General features: G+C 39.1%; 1 protein-coding gene across 1 annotated transcript in view; it reads right to left on the bottom strand.

Annotated features, from left to right (window-relative positions):
• MUC19 (mucin 19, oligomeric) overlaps positions 1-24,273 on the bottom strand; it is a 187,101-nt gene that overhangs the window by 17,378 nt on the left and 145,450 nt on the right. The window contains 43 exon segments of the mRNA XM_054528500.1: positions 3,729-3,782; positions 3,928-3,981; positions 4,303-4,356; positions 4,512-4,565; positions 4,817-4,864; positions 5,807-5,860; positions 6,612-6,665; positions 7,253-7,300; positions 7,914-7,967; positions 8,121-8,174; positions 8,567-8,614; positions 9,172-9,234; positions 9,473-9,521; positions 9,688-9,740; positions 9,878-9,931; positions 10,186-10,218; positions 10,726-10,779; positions 11,726-11,779; positions 11,922-11,975; positions 12,231-12,263; positions 12,674-12,727; positions 12,870-12,923; positions 14,972-15,004; positions 15,486-15,539; positions 16,430-16,483; positions 16,622-16,672; positions 16,906-16,938; positions 17,358-17,411; positions 17,843-17,889; positions 18,371-18,422; positions 18,520-18,564; positions 19,098-19,151; positions 19,289-19,342; positions 19,623-19,655; positions 20,156-20,209; positions 21,082-21,132; positions 21,279-21,332; positions 22,077-22,130; positions 22,278-22,331; positions 23,105-23,158; positions 23,257-23,310; positions 23,806-23,859; positions 23,997-24,050. Coding sequence (XP_054384475.1) covers positions 3,729-3,782; positions 3,928-3,981; positions 4,303-4,356; positions 4,512-4,565; positions 4,817-4,864; positions 5,807-5,860; positions 6,612-6,665; positions 7,253-7,300; positions 7,914-7,967; positions 8,121-8,174; positions 8,567-8,614; positions 9,172-9,234; positions 9,473-9,521; positions 9,688-9,740; positions 9,878-9,931; positions 10,186-10,218; positions 10,726-10,779; positions 11,726-11,779; positions 11,922-11,975; positions 12,231-12,263; positions 12,674-12,727; positions 12,870-12,923; positions 14,972-15,004; positions 15,486-15,539; positions 16,430-16,483; positions 16,622-16,672; positions 16,906-16,938; positions 17,358-17,411; positions 17,843-17,889; positions 18,371-18,422; positions 18,520-18,564; positions 19,098-19,151; positions 19,289-19,342; positions 19,623-19,655; positions 20,156-20,209; positions 21,082-21,132; positions 21,279-21,332; positions 22,077-22,130; positions 22,278-22,331; positions 23,105-23,158; positions 23,257-23,310; positions 23,806-23,859; positions 23,997-24,050 — 2,178 coding nt within the window.

The raw sequence follows: 24,273 nt of genomic DNA, 5'->3' as shown, positions 1-24,273 counted from the left end.
TATGAGGCCAGCATCATTCTGATACCAAAACCTGACAGAGACACGACAAAAAAGAAAACTTCAAGACAATAACCTTGATGAAATAGATTCAAAAATTCTCAACAAAATACTAGCCAACTAAACTACCATCAGAGTGAACAGGCAACCTACAAAATGGGAGAAAATTTTCACAACCTACTCATCTGACAAAGGGCTAATATCCAGAATCTACAATGAACTCAAACAAATTTACAAGAAAAAAACAAACAACCCCATCAAAATGTGGGCGAAGGATATGAACAGACACTTCTCAAAAGAAGACATTTATGCAGCCAAAAGACACATGAAAAAATGCTCACCATCACTGGCCATCAGAGAAATGCAAATCAAAACCACAATGAGATACCATCTCACACCAGTTAGAATGGCAATCATTAAAAAGTCAGGAAACAACAGGTGCTGGAGAGGATGTGGAGAAATAGGAACACTTTTACACTGTTGGTGGGACTGTAAACTAGTTCAACCCTTGTGGAAGTCAGTGTAGCGATTCCTCAGGGATCTAGAACTAGAAATACCATTTGACCCAGCCATCCCATTACTGGGTATATACCCAAAGGACTATAAATCATGCTGCTATAAAGACACATGCACATGTATGTTTATTGCGGCACTATTCACAATAGCAAAGACTTGGAACCAACCCAAATGTCCAACAATGATAGACTGGATTAAGAAAATGTGGCACGTATACACCATGGAATACTATGCAGCCATAAAAAATGATGAGTTCATGTCCTTTGCAGGGACATGGATGAAATTGGAAATCATCATTCTCAGTAAACTATCACAAGGACAAAAAACCAAACACTGCATGTTCTCATTCATAGATGAGAATTGAACAGTGAGAACACATGGACACAGGAAGGGGAACATCACACTCTGGGGACTGTTGTGGGGTGAGGGGAGGGGGGAGGGATAGCATTAGAAGATATGCCTAATGCTAAATGACGAGTTAATGGGTACAGCACACCAGCATGGCACATGTATACATATGTAACTAACCTGCACATTGTGCACATGTACATTAAAACTTAAAGTACAATAATAATTAAAAAAAAAAAAGAAAAGGAAAAAAAATACTAGCCAACTAAATCCAACAGCATATCAAAAAGCTAATCCACCATGATCAAGTAGGCTTTATCCCTGGGATGCAAGGTTGGATCAACATACACAAACCAATAAATGTGATTTACCACATAAACAGAGCTAAAAACAAAAACCACACGACCGTCTCAATAGATGCAGAAAAGGCTTTTGATAATATTCAATATCCCTTTATGTTAAAAACCCATAAAGCACTAGGTATTGAAGGAACATACCTCAAAATAATAAGAGTCATCTATGACAAATCCACAGCCAACATCACACTGAATTGGCAAAAGCTGGAAGCATTCCTCTTGAGAACTGGAATAAGACAAGGATGCCAACTTTCCCCATTCATATTCACCATAGTACTAGAAGTCCTAGCCAGAGCAATCAGACCAGAGAAATAAATAAAAGGCATCCGAATAGGAAGGACATAAGTCAAACTATCTTTGTTTGCAGAAGATATGATTCTGTACCTAGAAAGCCCCATAGTATCTGCCCAAAAGCTTGTAGACTTGATAAATAACTTCAGCCAAGTTTCAGGACACAAAATAAGTGTGCAAAAATTAGTAGCATTTTATACATCAACAACATCAAGGCTGAGAGCCACATCTAAAAACACAATCCTATTCACAATAGCCACAAAAATAAAATACCTAGGAATACAGCTAACCAGGGAGGCAAAACAGCCCTATAATAAGAATTACAAAACACTGCTGAAAGAAATCAGAGATGATACAAACAAATAGAAAAACATTTTATGTTCATGGATAGGAAGAATTAATATTATTTAAATGGCCATACTGCCCAAAGCAATTTACAGATTCAATGCTATTTAAATCTACCAATGACATTCTTCACAAAATTAGAAAAAAAAGGTTTTTTAAAATTCGTATGGAACCAAAAAAGAGTTTGAATAACCAAGGCAATCCTAAGCAAAAACAACAAAACTAGAGGTATAACATTACCCAACTTCGAACTATATTACAATGCTACAGTAACCAAAACGGAATGGTACTGGTACAAAAACAGACACACAGACCAATGGAACAGAATAGAGAGCCCAGATACTATGCTATACACCTACAACTACAACCATCAGATCTTTGACAAAGCCAACAAAAACAAGCAATGAGGAAATGACTCCCTGTTCAATAAATGGTGCTGGCATAACTGGCTAGCCATGCAGGAGACTGAAGCTGAACCCCTTTCCTTACACCATATACAAAAATCAACTCAAGATAGATTAAAGGCTTTAATGCAAAACCTAAAATTATGAAAACCCTGGAATATAACCTAGGAAATACCATTTTGGATACAGGCCCTGACAAACATTTCATGACAAAGATGCGAAAAACAACTGCAACAAGAACAAAGTTTGACAAATGGAACCTAATTCAACTAAAGAACTTCTGCACAGCAAAAGAAACTATCAACAGGTTAACAGACAACCTACAGAATGGAAGAAAATACTTGCAAACTATGCACCTGACAAAGATCTAATATCCAGAATCTACAAGGAATGTAAACAAATTAACCAGCAAAAAACAACCCTATTAAAAAGTGGGCAAAGGACACTAAGAGTTATTTTTCATAAGAAGGCATACACATAGCCAACAAGCATATGAAAAAATTCTCAACATTACTAATCATTAGAGAAGTGCAAATCAAAACCACAATGAAATACCATCTCATACCAGTCAGACTGGCTATTATGAAAAAGTCAAAAAACAACAGATGCTGGTAAGACTGCAGAGAAAAGGGAATGCTTATTCGTTGTTGATGTGGATGTAAATTAATCCAGACACTATGGAAAGCAGTCTGGAGATTTCCCAAAGAACTTAAAACAGAACCCCACCATTTGACCCAGCAATCCCATTAGTGGGTATCTAGCCAAAAGAAAACAAATTTTTCTACCAAAAAGACACATGCATTTGCATTTTCATCGCAGCATTATTCGCAATAGCAAAGACATGGAATCAACCTAGATGCCCATCAATGATGGACTGGATTTTAAAAATGTAGCGTATACACACCATGGAATATTATACAACCATAAGAAAGAACAAAATTATGTCCTTTGCAGCAACACGGATGGAGCTGGAGACGCAGCTGGAGGCCATTATCCTAAGTGAATTAATGCAGGAACAGAAAAACAAATACTGCATGTTCTTACTTATAAGTGGGAGCTAAACACTGGATACTCATGGATATATGGATAGCAACAATAGACACTGGGGACCACTATAAAGGGGAGGAAGAAGGGGGCACTGAAAAATTGACTATTGGGTACTCTGCTCAGTACCTGGGTGATGGGATCATTCATACTCCAAACCTAAGCATCATGCAATACACTCAGGACATGTAACAAACCTACACATGTACCCCCCCGAATCTAAAATGAAAGTTGAAAAAATTTAAAAAATAAAAAAAAGACTAGTGTATGGAGAAAATCAATCTGAAGAGCAAGGGCCCGATCTTGATTTACCTGACATGTCTCTTCAAGTGAAATACAAAATCCCATTTCAGCTCATCTTCCCATTTATTCATCACTACACAAACTTAAGCAAAGAACTGTTGAGAACCCAAAACAAACCACTCACCAGTTGCCATTCCAACTCCAGTGGCAACTCCAACGTCTGTAGAAGTCGTAGCCTCTGAGGAGAAATAGGAGAAAGTGATATAGAATGCAGACATTTGGAAAAATGTGTAACAGTCTTACTTTACGTAATATCCCTATGGGAGCCATCAGGTCCCCAGAAGTTCATGCAGGCAGGTTTCTCCAACTGTTTCATGACTCACTTGTGTTGAAACTCCCAGGTACAATGGTCGTGCCAGTAGTTATCCCAGTGGTAACTGCAATCACAAGAGGAGATAATCAATTTATGAATTCCTTTTCATCTAAAATTAGGATTTGGTTTAGAAAAAAATCATAGGTTTCTCAAGTGAACTAAAAGGTTTATCAGGCACTTTCTTGCCTTAAGTGATACATCATGCATGGTCTCATGATGTCACTGTATTGCAAATAAGTAACCGGCAATTCACAAGGAGTCAACTATTTATATCCTGGTAATTTGTACTCAATGATTGAGGAAAATGTCCACTAAGTTCATTATAGCCAATTTGATTTAGTTTAAGATGAAAAGAAAAAATAATCATTTGATTGCTAGTGCCCACCTATTTTACTTCCAGCTTCAGTGGTTCCACCATTGCCCAAAGAAGTTGTGGCTTCTAAGTGAAGGGAGAAAAGAAGTAAATTCAGAAGAATCCTATAACTGAGAAAATCCAGTGGTATTCCCAGGGTATGGCAGGGAGTGTGTATGTTTGGGGGGAGGGAATCAGTCATATTCCATGACTGAAGCCCCTTATATGCCCTATTAGGTTACCTGTGTTAGAACTTCCAGGTGCAACTGTTGTGCCAGAGACTATGCCAGTGGTGCCTAAAGCAGGGAGAGAGAAAGAGAACCCAAACTGTGATGCATTTACCATCCCAAGAAGAGCATGGACAACAATGACTGTCTATGACTTGAAAGCAGCAAAAGACCTTTCTTGTGCTATCCTGTCACCATGAAGTGTGCTCTCCATTTTTAAATTCAGAGTCACAGTAAACACATTAGTTTGTAGTCCAGCCTTGATTATTTGGCTCCTTAGAGTTAAATGTCAGAGGTTTTGGGGTCTTTTTCACACTTACCTATTTCACTTCCAGGGTTTGGCCTCTCAGATGTGCTACTGGTAGCTTCTAATGAAAAGAAATGAAAACAATATTTGTGTAAAGGTATTCAACTGCATTCAATAAACTTATAACATCCAAATTCCAAAGTATGACACATCTAAACCTCCAGAGTAACTTCTATCATCTCTGCTGCCTTAAATAGAACTATATGGATTTATATTGCCTCCATAGGTACTGGGGTAATAGCTTAAATGTTAAAAGGGGAATATTTCTGGACTCTGAGCCTCTTTTTCTATAATTTTAGTATAAGGTTTGGCCCCAGGAGAAATGATATGATTTTTATAAATACAAGCTTTGTTTAACAAATATCTCTATGAAAAGGCAAAAGCCCAATGTAGATCTGTAGGAACTCAAGAGTTGCCAATTCTTTGGCCAGGTGCAGTGGCTCACGCCTGTTATCCCGGAATATTGGGAGGCCAGGTTCAAGACCAGCCTGGCCAACGTGGTGAAACCCCATCTCTACTAAAAATACAAAAAAAAAAAAATAGCTGGGTGTGGTGGTGCACACCTGTAATCCCAGCTACTTGGGTGGCTGAGGTAAGAGAATTGCTTGAACCCTGGAGGTGGAATTTGCAGTAGGCTGAGATCACACCACTGCACTCCAGCCTGGGCAACAGAGTGAGACTGTCTCAAGAAAAAAATAATATATATATTTGTCATTTTTTCTCATTTCTCATTTTTTCTCATGTATGTTAATACATGCATATATATTTATGTGTGTGGGTATATATATATATGTATATATATACATATATATATACCATATATGCCAATTCCACTTTCATTGGTTATGCTTCCTTCCATGGAAGTTATATCTTCTGAGAATAAAAAGGAAGAAAGTAGTGAGGGCTAACGGAAAATCATCAAAAGATATAATGTACCATTGCTGCAGAGTTAGCCCCCAACCAAAAAAAAAAACCAACAGCATCTGTTTCCTCATTGACTCACCTGTGTTGAAACTGCTAGGTGAGATGGTGTTGCCAGAGACTACTCCAGTAGTACCTAAAAACAAAATGGAAGGGTACTACTATATCAATTTTATTCTTATAATAAAAGCACATTCTATAATAGAATGAGGTAACTAAAGAATTCTTCATTATGCAAAAAGAACATTTTCAGGGATAGCTTGTTCCAAAGTTATTTTGTGTGTTTGCAAATGTAATGCTCCATTCTCACTATAAACTTGGTGGGGGAAGGGTGCAATGTCAGGTGGTGGTGGAGTCTCAATGAGAACGCTCTTTTTCTGGGCTCAATGTCAGTAAAACAAAGGTACTTTATTTACCTAGTTGGATGTTAGTGACTTGGCTACCTGATACCCCTAGAAGAAGGAACAAAGCAGGACTGATTACCTGTTGAATTTTCATTTGGGCAAAATATTGGTGTTGTAGAAATTGTAGTGTCCTAGATGAGTTGAGGCATGACAAAAGAGTGTAGTGGTATAGTGTAGTGGTGATTTAGTATCATGATTAAGAGGATGGATTTTGAAGCCAGAGTGCCTGAGTTGAAATCTGTTGTTTAATCGCTGTGCGATCTTCATTCAGTTAGTGAATATCTTTGAGCCATAGGTTTTCTCATCTGGAAAGTCTGTGAGAACAATAGTGCTTACCTCACAATTTGGGATGAGGGATAAAAGAAATAATAATGAGAAAAATGTGTAGTAGTGCCTGGAACATAGTTCATGCTAGAAAGTGTTAGCTACTATTGTTTTTATTTTAAGTGAAAAGTGAGCAGGTTAGGAAGCTTGTGTGCTCACCTGTATTCATTCCACTTCCTGTGGTCCCAGTGCCTCTAAAGGACGTCGTAGCTTCTTAGAGAGGAAAGGTAGCAAAATATGAGGTGAGAGGAATTAGCATCGTGAGGAAAGTGAAGGATGCACTATTCTTGATAACAGAGCCACGGGAGGCACTTTACTACTCAATCATTCTGTGGAGGACTCTCACCAGCTGGCTGGCTCACCTGTGTTTGAACTCCCAGGTTTAGATGTGTTGCCAGAAGCTACCCTAGTCTCTCTCTGTCACCCAGGCTGGAGTGCAATGGTGCTATCTCTCACTGCAACCTCCATCCAGGTTCAAGTGATCCTCCTGCTTCAGCCTCCTGAATAGCTGGGATTACAGGCTCATGCCACTACACCTGGCTAATTTTTGTATTTTTAGTAGAGAAGAGGTTTCACCACATTGGTCAGGCTGGTCTCAAACTCCTGACCTCAGGTGATTCACCTACCTCAGCCTCCCAAAGTGCTGAGATTACAGGTGTGAGTCACCATGCCCAGCCTGTTTTCTCATGCATAGTTTTATTCCCAAGTCAAATAAAGATGCAAATTCCTCAACAGAGGACTCAATTTTTCTGGAATTCAATGGCAGTAAGGCAAGTGGCTTTCTTTCCTGCCATATTTACCTATTGTGCTTCCAGTTCCTTGCTTTGCTGATCCTCTAGTGGTAGCTTCTAAAAGGATAAAAATAGAAAAACTTTTTAATATAAAGCTAGACTAGAGTTATAGGGATAACTACTGTACATTTCAGTCATTATTGTGCTCAAGGAAAAATTTATCGTTCGAGGCAAATCTGTGTGCATTTTGGCCTTCTGTTGACCTGAAATAGAACCCTCTGAGCCAGTAATTAATTTTTCTGATATACCTAAAATGGAGATAACTAAAATGTAAAAAGAAAACTTTTCATACAATTATCACTTTCACTCTCATTTGCAGAGACGTATATGTGAGGCTTGGCCACAGAGACATATATGTGAGGCTTGGCCACAGAGACATATATGTGAGGCTTGGCCACAGAGACATATATGTGAGGCTTGGCCACAGAGACATATATGTGAGGCTTGGCCACAGAGACATATATGTGAGGCTTGGCCATGGAAATAGAAGGAAATCTGCCCAAGTTAATTCAAAATCAAGTAACAAAACGCTGATCTTAGATGAGAGTTCCTCGAAAACTCCTCCTCGAAAAATTATCCTATTAAGAAGCAAAGTATAATTGTAATTTATTATCACTCAAAAGTCATATATGCATGCACACACACACACGCACACACCATTAATTCTCACCTGTCTTCCGTCCCACTACAGTGGTTCTATGGACTCCTGTGGAAGTTGTGGCTTCTGGAAGAAAAAGAGAAGCAATGCGTAAAGGATGAGGACTTAGAAGGATGGGGAAATACACTGTGATGCTCTTATAGAAGAAGAGCAATGTGAAAGACATTTTTGCCATCTTATTTCAGGAAAGGGAGTTTTCTTCTCAGCTTGTTAGCCTGCCTGTACTGGAACTTCCAGGTGCAACAGTTGTGCTCAAGGCCACACCAGTAGTGCCTGAAACGAGAAGGCTATGGTGTCATCATGAAGATTCTTTTGCATGGAGGCGGTCTAGGTATAAAATAAATCTGTATTTCCAGGGCCACATCACTCTTACTGTGCACTGGCCAGCCCCGGGAGGCACCACTGACACAGACTAGTTTGTCTATGTGGCTGTTCTATGAGCATGTTCTTCCACTGACCTTTTTGCTCCTGGATTGCATTATGTATTTTTCCTATATTTTAATTATTTTGTTCCTTCAGTAAACATTTATTGAGCCCTGTTTAGTATTAGGGATCAGTAAACAGAGACTTTTTTCTCAAGAAGCCTATCTTTCAGTAGGCTTACCTAGCACATATAATATAAAACCCTCAAATGTGAGACAAAATAATTTCTTTAACATATTTACCTGTTTTACTTCCAGTGACTTGATCATCTGATGCACCAGAGGTGGTTCCTGATGATTGAAAGTAGGAAAAAAGATTCTGAGAATGTTTTGACGTGTAATCAATCACTGAGGAAACCATTCAGCAACTTAATATTTAAAGCTCAGGACGGAAAGCAATTGCTGGTTCATTTTAATCATCTGTTCACCTGAGACACAACCTTCTGGGCCAGTCTTGACTCCTGCAGATTCTGTAGTAATACCTATAATATCCACTGGGTTAATAGTCCAGGGAATTGCTGCTCCTACTACCCTCTCCAGAAATCTATGTCCTAAGGCCAGGCATTGGAAAAGGCTGGTTCAGAAGCCAGCTCAGGGGAATGGATGAGAGCATCTGCCCTCCCTACACGATAATCTTTCAGATCCAGAAGCAAATTCATGACACAACTCAATGGCCATGCTAACCTCCAAGACCCCTAGTTCTCAGTGATTTCACAACAGTGACTCTGATGGCTTCTAAGGAAGCTTTGGCCTCTGGAAGAGGAAATGAAGCAGAAAAGATGTTTGGGGTTACATATTCTTCCTTGAAATTAAACAAGTGATGACTGCCACTGAAAATATTCACTTACCTGTATCAGAACTTCCAAGTGCAACAGTTGTGTGAGAGGTGGTGCCACTGGAACGTGGAATCACTAAGAGAAAGAAACTTATGTCATTTAATTTGCATTAACAGAAGGATTAGAAGAAAAACATTATGATTTTTGTTAACTCAGAGGGCCGATTCCAGAATTTCTCATACACCTTTCAACAAGGATACTTCATTCCAAAAAAGATTAAGAAAAGCAAAGGGTAAGCTCTCATATTAGAAGTATCCTTATTCTCTGAATACTGGTAAATATCAGGCAGCTATTCATACTTTCCCAGGCTCACCTGTTTGACTGCTGGAGAGTTGGCTCCCCAGTGCAGTGGTCATGGATCCTGTAGAAGAGAAAAGAGAGAGAATATTCTGCTGTCTATAAATGTAAAAATTAGAGTAAAACACTAGTATTCTGAAATTTGGGGGCTTGGACAAAGATTTCCATAGGAGATCACTCTGTATTTATTTCAATCAATTTGAATTATTAGAATTATTTCACCAACTTCCCATTTTTACTTGGGACTGTTACTGCTTCAGTGATTCCAGAGAAAGCTGTAGCCTCTGAGAAAAAGGGAAAAAGAATAGCAGTGAGGGCAAAGATTAGAAGAATCTGAGAAAAGCATGGTAGGATCACCCAGGCAGACACCTCATTGAGGAGCCCTTCCCAAACAGTGGTTCCTCCCAGCCTGGTGCTTTACCTGAGTTGGAGCTCCCAGGGGCAACTGTTGTACCAGAGAGCACTTTAGCTGTGCCTAGGCAGGAAAGAAAAGAAAAAGATCAACAGAGCGACACATTTGTAACCCTTAGAAGAATGTGGCCAGCATCATGTCTACCTGGGACCTTGGAGCAGCAAAAGATACTTCTTGGACCTATAACTGACAGGAGGTGGCATTTTCTATGTTTACCATGTACTTTCGTAAGGCCAAGGTTAATGCAGCGGCTAATGTGCCTGCTGATCATTTTTGCCAAGATTGAAGATCATATCAAAGGCTTTCTCCAAATTTACCTGTCTTACTTCCTGGTGCTCCAGTGGTGGCTCCTAATGAAAAGAAAAAGAGAGAAGGAGGAAGAGGAGGAGGAGGAAGAGGAAAAAAAAAGGAGAAAAAGAAAGAAGAAAGGAAATTTTGAATTTTTACCCTTGAACTAAAATGTGAAATCTTAATGATTTCTATGCCAAATACAAGTCAGTACTGTAATGATACACATACTGAGTTATTTTCAAAGGAAAAACCCTTTCAGAGCCACAGCTACTGTAACTCTCCTCTCTAGAGGCCTTGAACCCTGAGGCTAGTCCTAGAGAAGAAAAAGCCTTTTGGAAATTTGGGCCCAAGTTGTTCCAAATCTGAAAGGAAATCCTGGTTCCTTTGAAACAGCTTCAAAAGGAAATGAAAAACTCTACTCCACATTAAAGAGATCCTTTGCATAATCTATGCAAACTTTCTATAATTTAAAATTATTCCAAAATAAAAAGTTCATTGAGAAAATGTTTTCCCTAACAAATCTATCAAAATACAACAGTAAATAATGAAACCCCCATAATCTTCACCTGATTTTATTTCTGCTCCAGTGGTGCTACTTCCTCCTAGGAAAGTTGTGGTCTCTTAAAGATGGAAAGAAAACCAAAATTAATTGAGTGTTAAGGAAAAAGGATGAGCTACGTGATATCATTACATGAGAGGAGTCCAATTCAAAATGTCTTGCCACCTACTAAGTTAGAAAAGAAAATTTTCTGACTGTAAAAGTGATGTAAGCCTTCAATACACAAGTGTATTTTTTTTAATGGGGAATAAAATAATTTTAACTCATACGGTTCTTAATTAGACTTTAGGTAGTTCTTAATTGGAATAAGATATGTAAACCTCTTAATAAAAATGTTTATAGTAAGGAACTCATCAATGATAGATATACTCACTACTATTATCATTTTCATTGATTTAAGCATCAGAATTTTCATGTGCAAGAATTTTGCCAGAGGGAGTGGGGACAATCTCAAGGCTGGCCACAAATTGCCTTTGCTTGGATGTCCTCTCTTCAAAAAAAAAAAAAAAATGCCAGCAGCTACCACATTGGAACTTGGAAATAGAGAGTGAAAGGAATCAATACCTTTATTCTTTACCCAAAATAAGAAAGAAAATGGCTGAGGATGAAGGTGAGGAAACTGTGTTTTCTCAATGTGCCAACAAGCTCTTTTTTAGATGTTTCTAGACCCAAGAGTTGAATCTGTATATGTTTTCCATGCACCATTTCTATCTCAGAAGATTTAATGACAAAAATTTCATTATCTCAATTACTTCCTTTAGATATCAATGAGAGAAAAAAAGACATTTCTCTCCAATCACCCAACTGATTCTCTGTGCCTTAGCTCCATGCTGAAGTCTCCCTGAAGCAGAGGAAGTAGTCTGAGTGTCACATTTGGTAATTAGGTAAAATTCTGCCAACCTGATAATGCTTATTCTGAAAATACTCTTCACAGGAAGTACAAGCATTAGATGTGATTCAGGCAACGTTGTCTACTGGGAAGCAGGTCATGCTTCATCAGGGCTTACCTGCAGTGGGGCCAGTGCCAATCACTCCATTTGCTCCAAGAGAAGTTGTAGCTGCTGAGAGAGTGAAAAAAAAAACAGAAAACATTCCGGGATTTAGAAAGAGAATGGTCTGCTTTTGCATAGAAGCAGCAAAAGGGAAGACATATTATTGCAGAAAGCATCCAAGAAATGGCTCTGTGCCAAATTGTGGACTCACCTGTGCTGAAACTTCCAGGGGCAACTGTTGTGCCAGCTGCCACCCCAGAGGTGCCTGAAACACAAAGGGATTGAGGTGACCATGGTGAATGAGTAAGTCAAATGAAGACCTGAATCTAAAAGGGATATACTATATTTATTTTCTATAAAAGAAGTCATTTCTCCTGAGGATATGGCAGTTGGTGAACTAGATGCATTTGCCTGCTGTCAATGCTTCACAACTAGAGCAGATAGAGAGACAGTGTCCTCAGTTTCAGGCACTTCTGGAGTTTGATAAAAGGGAAACTAGATGAATTTCCCTAATGCTCACCTGCTTGCTTTCCTGGTGCTGCAGTGATGCCTGCTGTGAGATAGAAAGGAGGGGAGAAAATGTTTTTAAATGTGCTGAAACCATCAGATGTAGGAGAAGATAAAAAGCAGGAAAATGCGTAAGCATGCACACACATATAAATGCATGTGTCCTGGGTCCATGGGGCTCTTTTGTATTTCACACAGTCTCATGGAAAACTTTCTGAATTCCACCTCAAATGCTAGTGACAGTTGTAACACAAATGGCGAAATTCCATTCCGTCCTCAGACATAAATCTGTAAGTCTCCATTCCAGAATTATTAGATTTAAAAAAAAATTGTATCTCAACAAGCAAAACTATCTCGAATCACTTGCAGCATCCCTAAATAAAACACAAACTCTCTCAAGCAAAGCTTAAGAGACCTAATACTTATGATGCCAAATCAGGGGCTGTTTCTTCTCACCGGTTTTGAATCCAGTTCCAGAAGTACCAGTCTCTTCAATGGAATTTGTGGCCTCTGAGGGAAGAAAGAGTGGTGAAGTCTGTGAATTTGGAATACTGGGAGAGGATACTGAGGTGGGACTTCATCATCGCAGCCTTAAAAGACATAGCATGACATTTGACATTAAGTAAGACGCATTTCCTTCTTGTTAGGCTACCTGTGTTAGAACTTCCAGATAGAATGGTCGTTCTAGAAGATTCTCTCATGACACCTGAGATGGAAAAAAAATAGAAATGGAATAATAGAGCATTGTCTCCCCATTTAAGCTTGGAGGGATCAACATGGCAACCCTAAAGCACTGAATCCCTTTCCTGAGAACATTCTATTTCTATAAAGAATGGAAAATGAACAGCTTCCTAGCACTTCATTTTCCAGGCCAACAAGAGACGAATGTGTTGCTGCTGGGTTTCTCTTTCACTATGTCACAAGGGTAGAACCAATAACAGACAGAGAGCCAAATCATGAGTGAACTCCCATTCACAATTGCTTCAAAGAGAATAAAATACCTAGGAATCCAGCTTACAAGGGATGTGAAGGATCTCTTCAAGGAGAACTAAAAACCACTGCTCAACAAAATAAAAGAGGTCACAAACAAATGGAAGAACATTCCATGCTCATGGATAGGAGTAATCAATATCGTGAAAATGGCCATACTTCCCAAGGTAATTTATAGATTCAATGCCATCCCCATCAAGCTACCAATGACTTTCTTCACAGAATTGGAAAAAACTACTTTCAAGTTCATATGGAACCAAAAAAGAGCCCACATTGCCAAGACAATCCTAAGCCAACAGAACAAAGCTGGAGGCATCACATTACCTGACTTCAAACTATACTACAAGGCTACAGTAACCAAAACAGCATGGTACTGGTACCAAAACAGAGATATAGACCAAGGGAACAGAACAGAGCCCTCAGAAATAATACCACACATCTACAACTATCTGATCTTTGACAAACCTGACAAAAACAAGCAATGGGGAAAGGATTCCCTATTTAATAAATGGTGCTGGAAAATTGGCTAGCCATATGTAGAAAGCTGAAACTGGATCCCTTCTTATACCTTATACAAAAATTGATTCGACATGCATTACAGACTTAAATGTTAGACCTAAAACCTAAAAACCCTAGAAGAAAACCTAGGCAATACCATTCAGGACATAGGCATGGGCAAGGACTTCATGACTAAAACACCAAAAGCAATGGCAACAAAAGCCAAAATTGACAAATGGGATCTAATTAAACTAAAGAGCTTCTGCACAGCAAAAGAAACTACCATCAGAATGAACAGGCAACCTATAGAATGGGAGAAAATTTTTACAATCTACCCATCTGACAAAGGGCTAATATCCAGAATCTACAAAGAACTTAAACAAATTTACAGGAAAAAATCAAACAACCCTATCAAAAAGTGGGCAAGGGATATGAACAGACACTTCTCAAAAGAAGACATTTATGCAGCCAACAGACACATGAAAAAATGCTCATGATCACTGGCCATCAGAGAAATGCAAATCAAAACCACAATGAGCTACCATCTCACACCAGTCAGAATGGTGATCATTAAAAAGTCAGGAAACAACACGTGCTGGAGAGGATGTGGAGAAATAGGAACACTTTTACACTGTTGGTGGGACTGTAAACTAATTCAACCATTGTGGAAGACAGTGGGGCGATTCCTCAAGGACCTAGAACTAGAAATACCATTTGACCCAGCCATCTCATTACTGGGTATATACCCAAAGGACTATAAAACATGCTGCTATAAAGACACATGCACACGAATGTTTACTGCGACACTATTCACAATAGCAAAGACTTGGAACCAACCCAAATGTCCATCAATGATAGACTGGATTAAGAAAATGTGGCACATATACACCATGGAATACTATGCAGCCGTAAAAAGGATGAGTTCATGTCCTTTGTAGGGACATGGATGAAGCTGGAAACCATTATTCTGAGCAAACTATTGCAAGGACAGAAAACCAAACACCACATGTTCTCACTCATAGGCGGGAATCGAACAATGAGAACACTTGGACACAGGGTGGGGAACTTCATACACTGTGGCCTGTCATTGGGTGGGAGGAGGGGGAAGGGATAGCATTAGAAGATATACCTAATGTAAATGATGAGTTAATGGGTGCAGCACACCAACATGGCACATGTACACATATGTAACAAACCTGCACATTGTGCACATGTACCCTAGAACTTAAAGTATAATAATAAAAAAGAGGCATTTCTGAAATCTACCTGTCTTACTTCCTGGTGCTCCATTGGTGGCTCCTAATAAAAAGAAAAAGAAGAAGAAGGATGAGAAAGAAAGAGAAAAGAAGAAAAAAGAAAATTTTGAATTTTTATCTCTGAAGTAAAACATGACAACCTAATGGGTTCTGTGCTGAATACAAGTGAACACTATGATGATATGCAGACTATGCTCTTCTCAAAGGGAAATCATTTCAGAGCTGATAAGCTACTATAGCTCTCAACTCCAGAGGCCTAGAACCCTGAAGTTAGTCTCTAAGAAGGGAAAGCCTTCAGGAAATTTGGGCCCACATGTTTACAAATCCAAATCTAAGAAGAACCTCTGTTTCCCCTGAAATATTACAGCCTTAAAAGAAATTTAAAAGTACACTCCACATTAAAGCAATTATTTGCATAATCAATGCAAATTTTCTGTAACTTAAAAACTTATTGTTAAAAAATATTTCCTCTAAGAAATCTATCAAAATACAACAATAAATAATGAATACTGCAAAATATTTACCTGATTTTATTTCAGTTCTAGTGGTGCCAATTCCACCTAGGGAAGTTGTAGTCTCTTAAAGATGGAAAGAAAACCAAAATCAATTGAGTATTAAGGAGGAGGGATGAGCTAAGTGGATGTCAAGATGTGCAATAAGCCTAATTCAAAATGTCTTGTCACTTACTGTTAAGTCAGAAGAGAAATCCTTCTGACTGTAAACATGATGGAAACCTTCAATATCCAAGTTTAATTGTTAAATGGTGAGATAAAATATTTTCAAATCATATTGTCCTTAATTGAAATTTAAGTGTTTCTTAATTGGAATAATTTATTTAAACTTAATTTCAAAAAGTATACAGTCAGAACTGAAATTAATAATAAATGATTGACATGCTTATTACTATTATCATCCTTATTTATTAAGTATTAGATTTTTCACATGCAAGCATTTTGCCAGTGGCTACCACATTGAAACTTGGAATTAGAAAGTGATAGGAATCAAAATCTGAATTCTTTACCCATAATGAGAATGAACATGTCATATCATGAAGGTGTGGGAACTATGTGTTTTCTCAAAGTGCCAAGAAGTTCTTTTCAGAGGTTTCTAGAACCAGGATTTAACATATATATGTTTTCCATGCACCATTTCTGTCTCACAGAAAACTTAAATGACAAAACTTTCAATAACTCAATTATTTCCTTTAGATATCAATGAGAGAAATAAAACCATTTCTCTCCAATCACACAACTGATTCTCAGTGCCTTAGCTTAATGGTGAAGTGTCCTTGGAACAGAAGAAAGAAAAACAAAGGAATTTGAGTGTCAGGCCTTTAGTCATTTAGGTAATATCCTGCCTATCTGGTAATCTATGTTCAAAAAAGACTCTTTACAGGAAATACAAATACTACATGTGATTGAGGCAATGTTGTCTACTGGGAAGGAGGTAGTGGATTGTCAGTGCTTACTTGAAGTGGTTCTAACCCCAGTCATTTCACTTGCTCCAGGAGAAGTTGTGGCTGCTGGCAGAGGAAGGACATGAACGGGAAAGATTCAGGGGGGATGAAATGGAATGGTGATGCTTCTGCATTGAAACACTCAATGGGAAGATATTATAGCAAGCACCCATAAAAGGATTCCCCACCACACAGTGGATTCACCTGTGCTGAAACTTCCAGGGGCAATTGTGCTAGGCGCCACCACAGAGGTGCCTGAAACACAAAGGGATTGAGGGGACCCAAATCTTAAAGGGATATGCTGTATTTATGTATTTATTTATTTCCTGCAACATACATCTCTCTCTGAGCATGAGGCTGATGGTGAACTATATATATTTGCCTGCTTTCAAAAATTCATAACCAAAGCACATAGAAAATATTTCCAACTTCAAGCACAACTACAAATTTGATACAAGGGAAACTAGATGCATTTTCTTGATGCTCACCTGCTTGCCTCCCTGGGGCTGAAGTGATGCCTACTGTGAGGTACATAAGAAGAGAGAAAAAAGATTTAAATGTGTTGAAACTTCAGATGTTGGAGAAAATATTGGGAAAGCCAATTGTAAGATACATATACACACATGCATGCATGCACCCTGGTTCCACGGGGCACTTTCCTACCTCACACACATTCACACATGTACACACAGAAAACTATCTGGCTTCCAGCTCAGATGCTGGTGATACTAGTAACAAAATGGGAAAATCCCATCCCATCCTCAGCCTCGATGAAGGGAGACTCAATTTTAGAATAAGTAGCCTTTCAAAAAGGATTTCTCCCTAATAACAAACCTGTATTGAATCACTTGCAGTGTCTTTATAAAAACCACAAACACCCTCAACGAAAGTTAAAAGACCCAATCTAGATGACCCCAAATTATGGGCTTTTTAGTCTCACCAGTTTTGAATATAGTTCTGGAAGTTCCAGTTTCTTTAATGGAAGTTGTGGGCTCTGAGGGAAGAAATAGAGTAGGGAAGTCTGTGAATTTGGAATACTGAGAGGAGATACTGGGGTGTTATTTTATCATAGCAGCCCTAAAAGAGATATCATGACATCTGACATTAAATATGAGGCACTTTATTCCTGTTAAGCTAGTGTGTTAGAACTTCCAGATATAATGGTTGTTCCAGAAGATTCTCCAGTGGTACCTAAAAAGCAAAAGGGATAAATGCAGCAATAGAGCATTTTCTCCCCATTTATGCTTGGAAGCATCAATGTAGCCCTAAAGCACTGGAAGCCCTTTCCTGAGGATACTCTGTCTCTGCAGTGAATGGAAAATGAACAACTTCTAGCACTTCATTTGCCAGGCCAACCTGAGATGGATGTGCTGGGTTTCCCTTTTACTATAAGGCAAAGCAGAATAGGGTTTAAATCACGGTGACCTGTTTCCCTTCCAGGGACATATCCTCCTGATGTGCCAGAAGTGCCTACAGGAGAAATACAGGGGAAATCCTGCTTAAGGTTTTAACCTTATAAGCAGGAATTTTTGATACAGCTATAGGGGCATTTAAATAATCAGTTGACTTCATGAAGCTTTCTAGTGAGGGGAGAGAGGACATAAACACCATGTATAGCTAAATGAGAAGAACGATAGAAAGTGTCCAGCTGTGGGTGGAAAGGTAAATTGGGTAAAGGACGGCTGGACATTCTGGAAGGATCGGATACATGTAATAGACTCTCAAGCCTCATATCAGAAAAAAATGTCTCCGTAAGCCAGGGTACTGAAGACAGCCTAGCTGAGCCATCTGAGATCATGGAATCACAAGCAGAATAACTGACCACATATAGGACACAATATGGCCCCAGAGAAAATTCTCCTTCCCTCAAAAGCCTTCACATTATTTGTTCCCTGTATCCACCCAGATAGAGAGATGATGAGAGCCTCAGGCCTCAGCCTAACAAGCTCATCTCCCGGTGGTCTTGCTCGGGTGGTCCCGCTGCCTCCTGAGAAAGTTGTGGCCTCTGACAAAGAAAGGAATTGGATGTATGAAAACTGCACAGGACATTCTGGGGCCCCATAAGCTGTGTTGCCCAAGGGGCCATTTTGAGAATTCCTGACCTGTGTGGGCACTTCCAGCTGCCAGAGTTTTACCCTCAGTAGCACCTGAAATAAGAGAGGATTGTGATTAGTTGGTCAATCTGTTGTCATTAATGAAATGGTTATAGACTCCTATAGAAAAAAAGCATTTTTATTAAACACACCAGAAAATTTATTTCTCTAGAGTTTCTGGGTTTTTTGTTTGTTTGTTTTTTGTTTTTGTTTTTTTTTTTAAGAGTTAATCCATATATTGCCCATGGAACATATAGTTCCTTTGGCAAGTTTATAGAGAAAGTCCTCTACCATGGATTTCCTTATTTAGGGTGTTGTTACAGATAGATAGATTCGGGCCCACATCACCTCTATAACTGTCAGAGAATGGGCTCCATGATGCCCTGATGAAGGGTCCTTAGACCCAAAGCACAAGACACAAGGAGGAAATGTTGAAGTGTCTGAACTATATTTATTGATGTTAAATATTGATCATCTGCTAAATGTTTTACTAATATGCCAAATATGGGAAATTCAGACTTTTGCCACATTCTAGCAAGACATGGAAAATCATATCAATGTACACTTAGTTCCTTAACTGAGCTCACCTGTGATTGTTTCAGTTCTTGTTTTTCCACTATCTCCTAAAGAAGTCGTGGCCTCTGTGAAAGAGGGAAAAAGAATAGCAGTGAGGGCAAAGATTTGAAGAATCTGAGAAAAGCATGGTAGGATCACCCAGGCAGACACCTCACTGAGGAGCCCTTTCCAAGCACTGGTTCCTCCCACCCTGGTGTTTTACCTGAGTTGGAGCTCCCAGGGGCAACTGTTGTAGCAGAGGGCACTGCAGCTGTGCCTAGACAGGAAAGAAAAGAGAAAGATCAACATAGAGACCCTTTTATGACCCTTGAAAGAATGCGGCTGACAACATGTCCATCTGTGACTTCGAAGCAGGAAAAGATGCTTCCTGGTCCTATAACTGACAGGAGAGGCATTTTCCATGTGTATCGTGTTCCTTGGCAAGGCCGGGGTTAATGCAATGGCTAATATGCTTGTCCTGTTTTTCTTTTCTTTTTTTTTTTTTTTTTTTTTTGGCCAACGTTGAAGGTCATTTGAAAGGCTTTCCCCAAGTTTACCTGTCTTACTTCCTGGTGCTCCGGAGGTGGCTCCTAATGAAAAGAAGAGAAGGAGAAGAAGGAGGAGGAAAGAAAGAGAAAGAAGGAAGAAAAAATATTTTTGAATTTTTATCTCTGAACTAAAATATGGGCATCTTAATGATTTCTACACTGATTTGAAGCTAGTACACTAATGTTATATAGACTATGCTCTTTTCAAAGGGAAAACCATTTCAGAGCCAGAGCTATTATTGTAACCCTCCTCTGCAGAGTCCTAGACCCCTGAGGGTAGTATCTGAAAACGCAAAGCCTTTAGGAAATTTGGGCCCACATATTTACAAATCCAAATCCAAGGAGAATCTCTGTTTCCCTTAAAATATTATAGCTTTAAAGGAAATTTAAAACCACATTCCATATTAAAGTGATTTTTGCATTATCAATGCAAATTTTCTGTAACTTAAAATTATTTCAAAATTAAAAGCTCATTAAAAAAGTTTTTCTCTACAAAATCTATCAAAATACAACAATAAATATAAATACCCCAAAGTCTTTACCTGATTTTATTTCTGCTCCAATGGTGCCACCTCCTCCTAGGGAAGTTGTAGTTTCTTAAAGATTAAAAGAAAACTAAAATTAATTGAGTATTAAGGAAGACAGATGAGCAAGTGGATGTCACTACATGAGATAAGCCCAATTCAAAATGTCTTGTCACCTACTAAGTCAGAAAAGAAGACCTCCTGACTGTAAAAGTGATGGAAACCTTTAATACACACATTTAATTGTTAAAATGGGGAGATAAAACATTTCAACTCACATGGTTCTTAGTTGGACCTTAGTTATTTCTTAATTGGAATAAGATATGTAGAATTCTTAATAAAAAAGGGTATATAGTAAGGAACTCATAAATGATAGATCTGCTCACTATTATCATCACCATTATTTATTGCTTTAAATATTATAATTTTCATGTGCAAGAATTTTGCCAGTGGCTACCGAAAACGAACTTGGTATTAGAGAACCATGGGAATCAATATCTCAATCTTTACCCATAATGAGAAGAAAATGGCCTATGATGGGGTAAGGGAGCTATGTTTTCTCAGCGTGTCAACAAGCTCTTTTCAGAGGTTCTAGAATCAAGAGTTAATTTATATACGATCTTCACACCATTTATATCTCATAGAATATTTAGTGACAACCATTCCAATAAGTCAATTACTTCCTTTAGATATCAGTGAGAGAAAGACATTTCTTTCTAATCACCCAACTGATTCTCAGTGCCTTAGCTCCATGCTGAAGTCTCCTTGAAGCAGAGGAAACAAACATAAAAGAGTTTGAGAATCTGACATTCGGTTATTGGGTAAAATCCTGCCTAACCAGTAATCTTTGTTCAGAAAATGCTCCTCACAGGAGGTACAAACAGTAAATGTGATTCAGATATCCTTTTCTACTGGGAAGCAGTTAGTAGTTCATCAGTGCTTACCTGTAGTGGGTCCAGCCCCAGTCGTTCTACTTGCTCCAGGAGAAATTGTGGCTATTGAGAGAGGAGGGACATAAGTGAAAAAGATTCAGGGGCCTAGGGATGGAATGGTGGTGCAGAAGCACCAAAGGAAAGACATTATTGTAGCAAGCACTCAAGAAATGATTCCTGTGGAATCAGTAAAGAAACTGTGGACTCACCTGTGCTGAAACTTCCAGGGGAAACTGTTGTGCCAGATGCCACCCCAGAGGTGCCTGAAACACATTATATCTCTTTTAGAGTCAGGTCTTCACTTGACTTACTGATCATTATGACTCAGTAAGTCAAGTGAAGACCTGACTCTTAAAGGGATATAATGTATTTATTTGCCATAACTGAAATCTCTTTTTTTGAGGTTGTGGCAGAGGGTGAACTAGATGTATTTGCTTGCATTCAACAATTCATAACCAAAGCAAATATAGAAAGACTGTTTGCAACTTCAGGTGCTTCTCCTGGAAATTTAATAGAAGGGAAACTAGATGCATTTCCCTAATGTTGGCAAACTTGCTCCCCTGGCACAGCGATGCCTGCTATGAGATAGAAAGAAGGGGAAATAAGGTTTAAATGTTCTGTAAACTAGATGTAGGGCAAAATATTGACAAAGCAAAGTTTTACCCACATACAGATACACAGATATGCACGCACGCATCCTGGTTCCATGGAATTTTTTTCTATTTCACACACATACACACACTCACACACACACACACAAGGAAAACATTCTGAATTCCAGCTCCAATTCTGGTGATAGGTGTAACACCACTGGAGACATCTCAACCCATTCTCAGACTTGGAGCAGTGAGGCTCAATTCTAAAATTAGTAGATTTCCAAAAAAAATTTCTCTCTATAGCAAATTCATTTTTAATTGCTTGCAGTGTACCTAAATAATGTAAATACTCTTAAGAGAAGCTTGATTCCTAATCTGGATGACCCCAAATCATGGACTGTTTATTCTCACCAGTTTTGAAGCCAGTTCCAGAAGTACCAGTCCCTTTTGTGGAAGTTGTGGCCTCTGAGGAAAAAAAAGTAGGAGAATAGTGACATCCGGGAATTGGAATACTGCAGAGGATATTGGGGTATTACCTTATAATAGCATCCCTGAAAGAGATATTATGACATCTGACATTAAATAAGGGGCATTCCCTTCCTGTTAAGCTACCTGTGTTAGAACTTCCAGGTATAATGGTCATTCTAGACAATTCTCCAGTGGTACCTAAAATGCCAAAAAAGGGAAATGGAGCAATAGATCATTATCTCCCCAGTTAAGCTTGGAAGCATCCATGTGTGGCCCTAAAGTACTGGAAGCCCTTTCCTGAGGACACTGTATCCCTGTACAGAATGGAAAATGAACAATCTCCAAGTACTTGATTTTCCAGGCCAACTGGGCTGTGTGTGTTGCTACTGGGTTTCCCTTTCTCTATGAGGCAAGAGAAGAGTAAGGCTTAAATCACCCTGACCTGTTTCCCTTCCAGGAGCATATCCCCCTGGTGTGACAGAGGTGCCTGCGGGAGAAACAAAGCACACTTCTATATTTATAAGTAGGACTCTTTGATACAACTTGGAGCATTTTAATAATCAGTTGTTTTCATTAAGTTTTGTAGGAGGGGAGAGAGAAACAAATATCATGTGTAAGTAAAGGAGAAAAATGATAGAAAATGTCTCAAACTGTGGGTGGAAAGGAAAACTGGGTAAGGAGAGTTGGAAGTCTTGGAAAGTTGGAATATATGCAATATACGCTCATACTTCATATCAGAAAAAAATTGTTTCCGTAAGCCAGGACACTGAAGACAGCCTGGCTGAGACATCTGAGGTCATGAATTCACAAGCAGAGTAACTAACCAGGTTGATATGACACAATATGGCCACAGAGAAAATGCAGGACCCTCCCTCAAAAGACTTTCACTGCATTATTGTTCATTACTGTTCACTGCAGCCACCCAGATCCAGAGATGATGAGAGCCCCAGGCCTCAGCCTGACAAGCTCACCTCCTGGCAGTCCTGCTCGGGTAGTCCCACTGCCTCCTGGGAAAATTGTGGCCTCTGAGAGAGAAAGGAATTGGAGATATAAAGACTAGACAGGACATTCTGGGTTTCCCAAAGCTGATATTGCTTAAGGGGCCATGTTCAGAATTCCTGACCTGTGTGGGCACTTCCAGGTTCCAGAACTTTGCCAGAGGTGGCCTCAGTAGTACCTGAAATAAGAAAGGTGGTCATCTGGTCAATGTGTTGCCTCTCATGAAATGGGCATGGGCTCTTAAAGGAAAGATAATAACTTTGTTTATTCAATATACCAGTACCTTTATTTCTCTGGGCTTTCTAGTTTTAAGAGTTTATCCATATATTGCTCGTGGAATATATAATCCCCTCGGTGAGTTTACACAGAAAGTCCTCCACCACTGAGACCCTTTTTTTAGGGTTTAGTTACAGGGAGATAGATTCAGGCCAAGTCACCTCTATAACTGCAAGGGAATGGGCCCCATGCTGATGAAGAGGCCTTTGACACAGGGAACAAAACACAAGGAGGGAACATTGAAGTGTTGGAACTGTATCTATTGATGTTACATATTGAACATCTGCTAAATATGTTTTTAATATGCCAAATGTTGGAAAGTCAAAGAATTTTGCTATATTCAAGTGAGACATGGGAAGTTATTACAAAGTACACTTAGTTCCTTAACAGAGCTCACCTGTGATTATTTCACCTCTTGTTTTTCCATTTTCTCCTATAGAAGTTGTGGCTTCTGCAAATGAGAGAAGAGGAATAACAGTGAGGACAAAGATTTGAAGAATCCGAGAAGAGTGTGGTAGGATCACCCAGGCAGACAACTCACTGAGGAGCCCTTCCCAAGCACTGGTTCCTCCCAACCTGGTGCTTTACCTGAGTTGGAGCTCCTAGGGGCAACTGTTGTACCAGAGGGCACTACAGCCGTGCCTAGGTGGTGGGGGGGAGAAAAGATCAACATGAGAACAATTTTGCAATCCTTGGAAGAATGTGGGCAACAAGTCTATCTGTGACTTTGAAACAGCAAAAGATACTTTCTGGACCTATAACTGACAGAAAGATAAATGTGTTGCATGTCTACCATTTGCCTTTGCAAAGCCAAGATTAACACCATGGCTAATATACCTGCCAATCTTTGCCAAGGTTAAAGGTC

The sequence above is a fragment of the Pongo abelii genome, chromosome 10 (assembly GCF_028885655.2).
Source record: "Pongo abelii isolate AG06213 chromosome 10, NHGRI_mPonAbe1-v2.0_pri, whole genome shotgun sequence".
NCBI classification, from domain to species: Eukaryota; Metazoa; Chordata; class Mammalia; order Primates; family Hominidae; genus Pongo; species Pongo abelii.
This window is presented reverse-complemented; position numbering and strand designations above follow the sequence as displayed.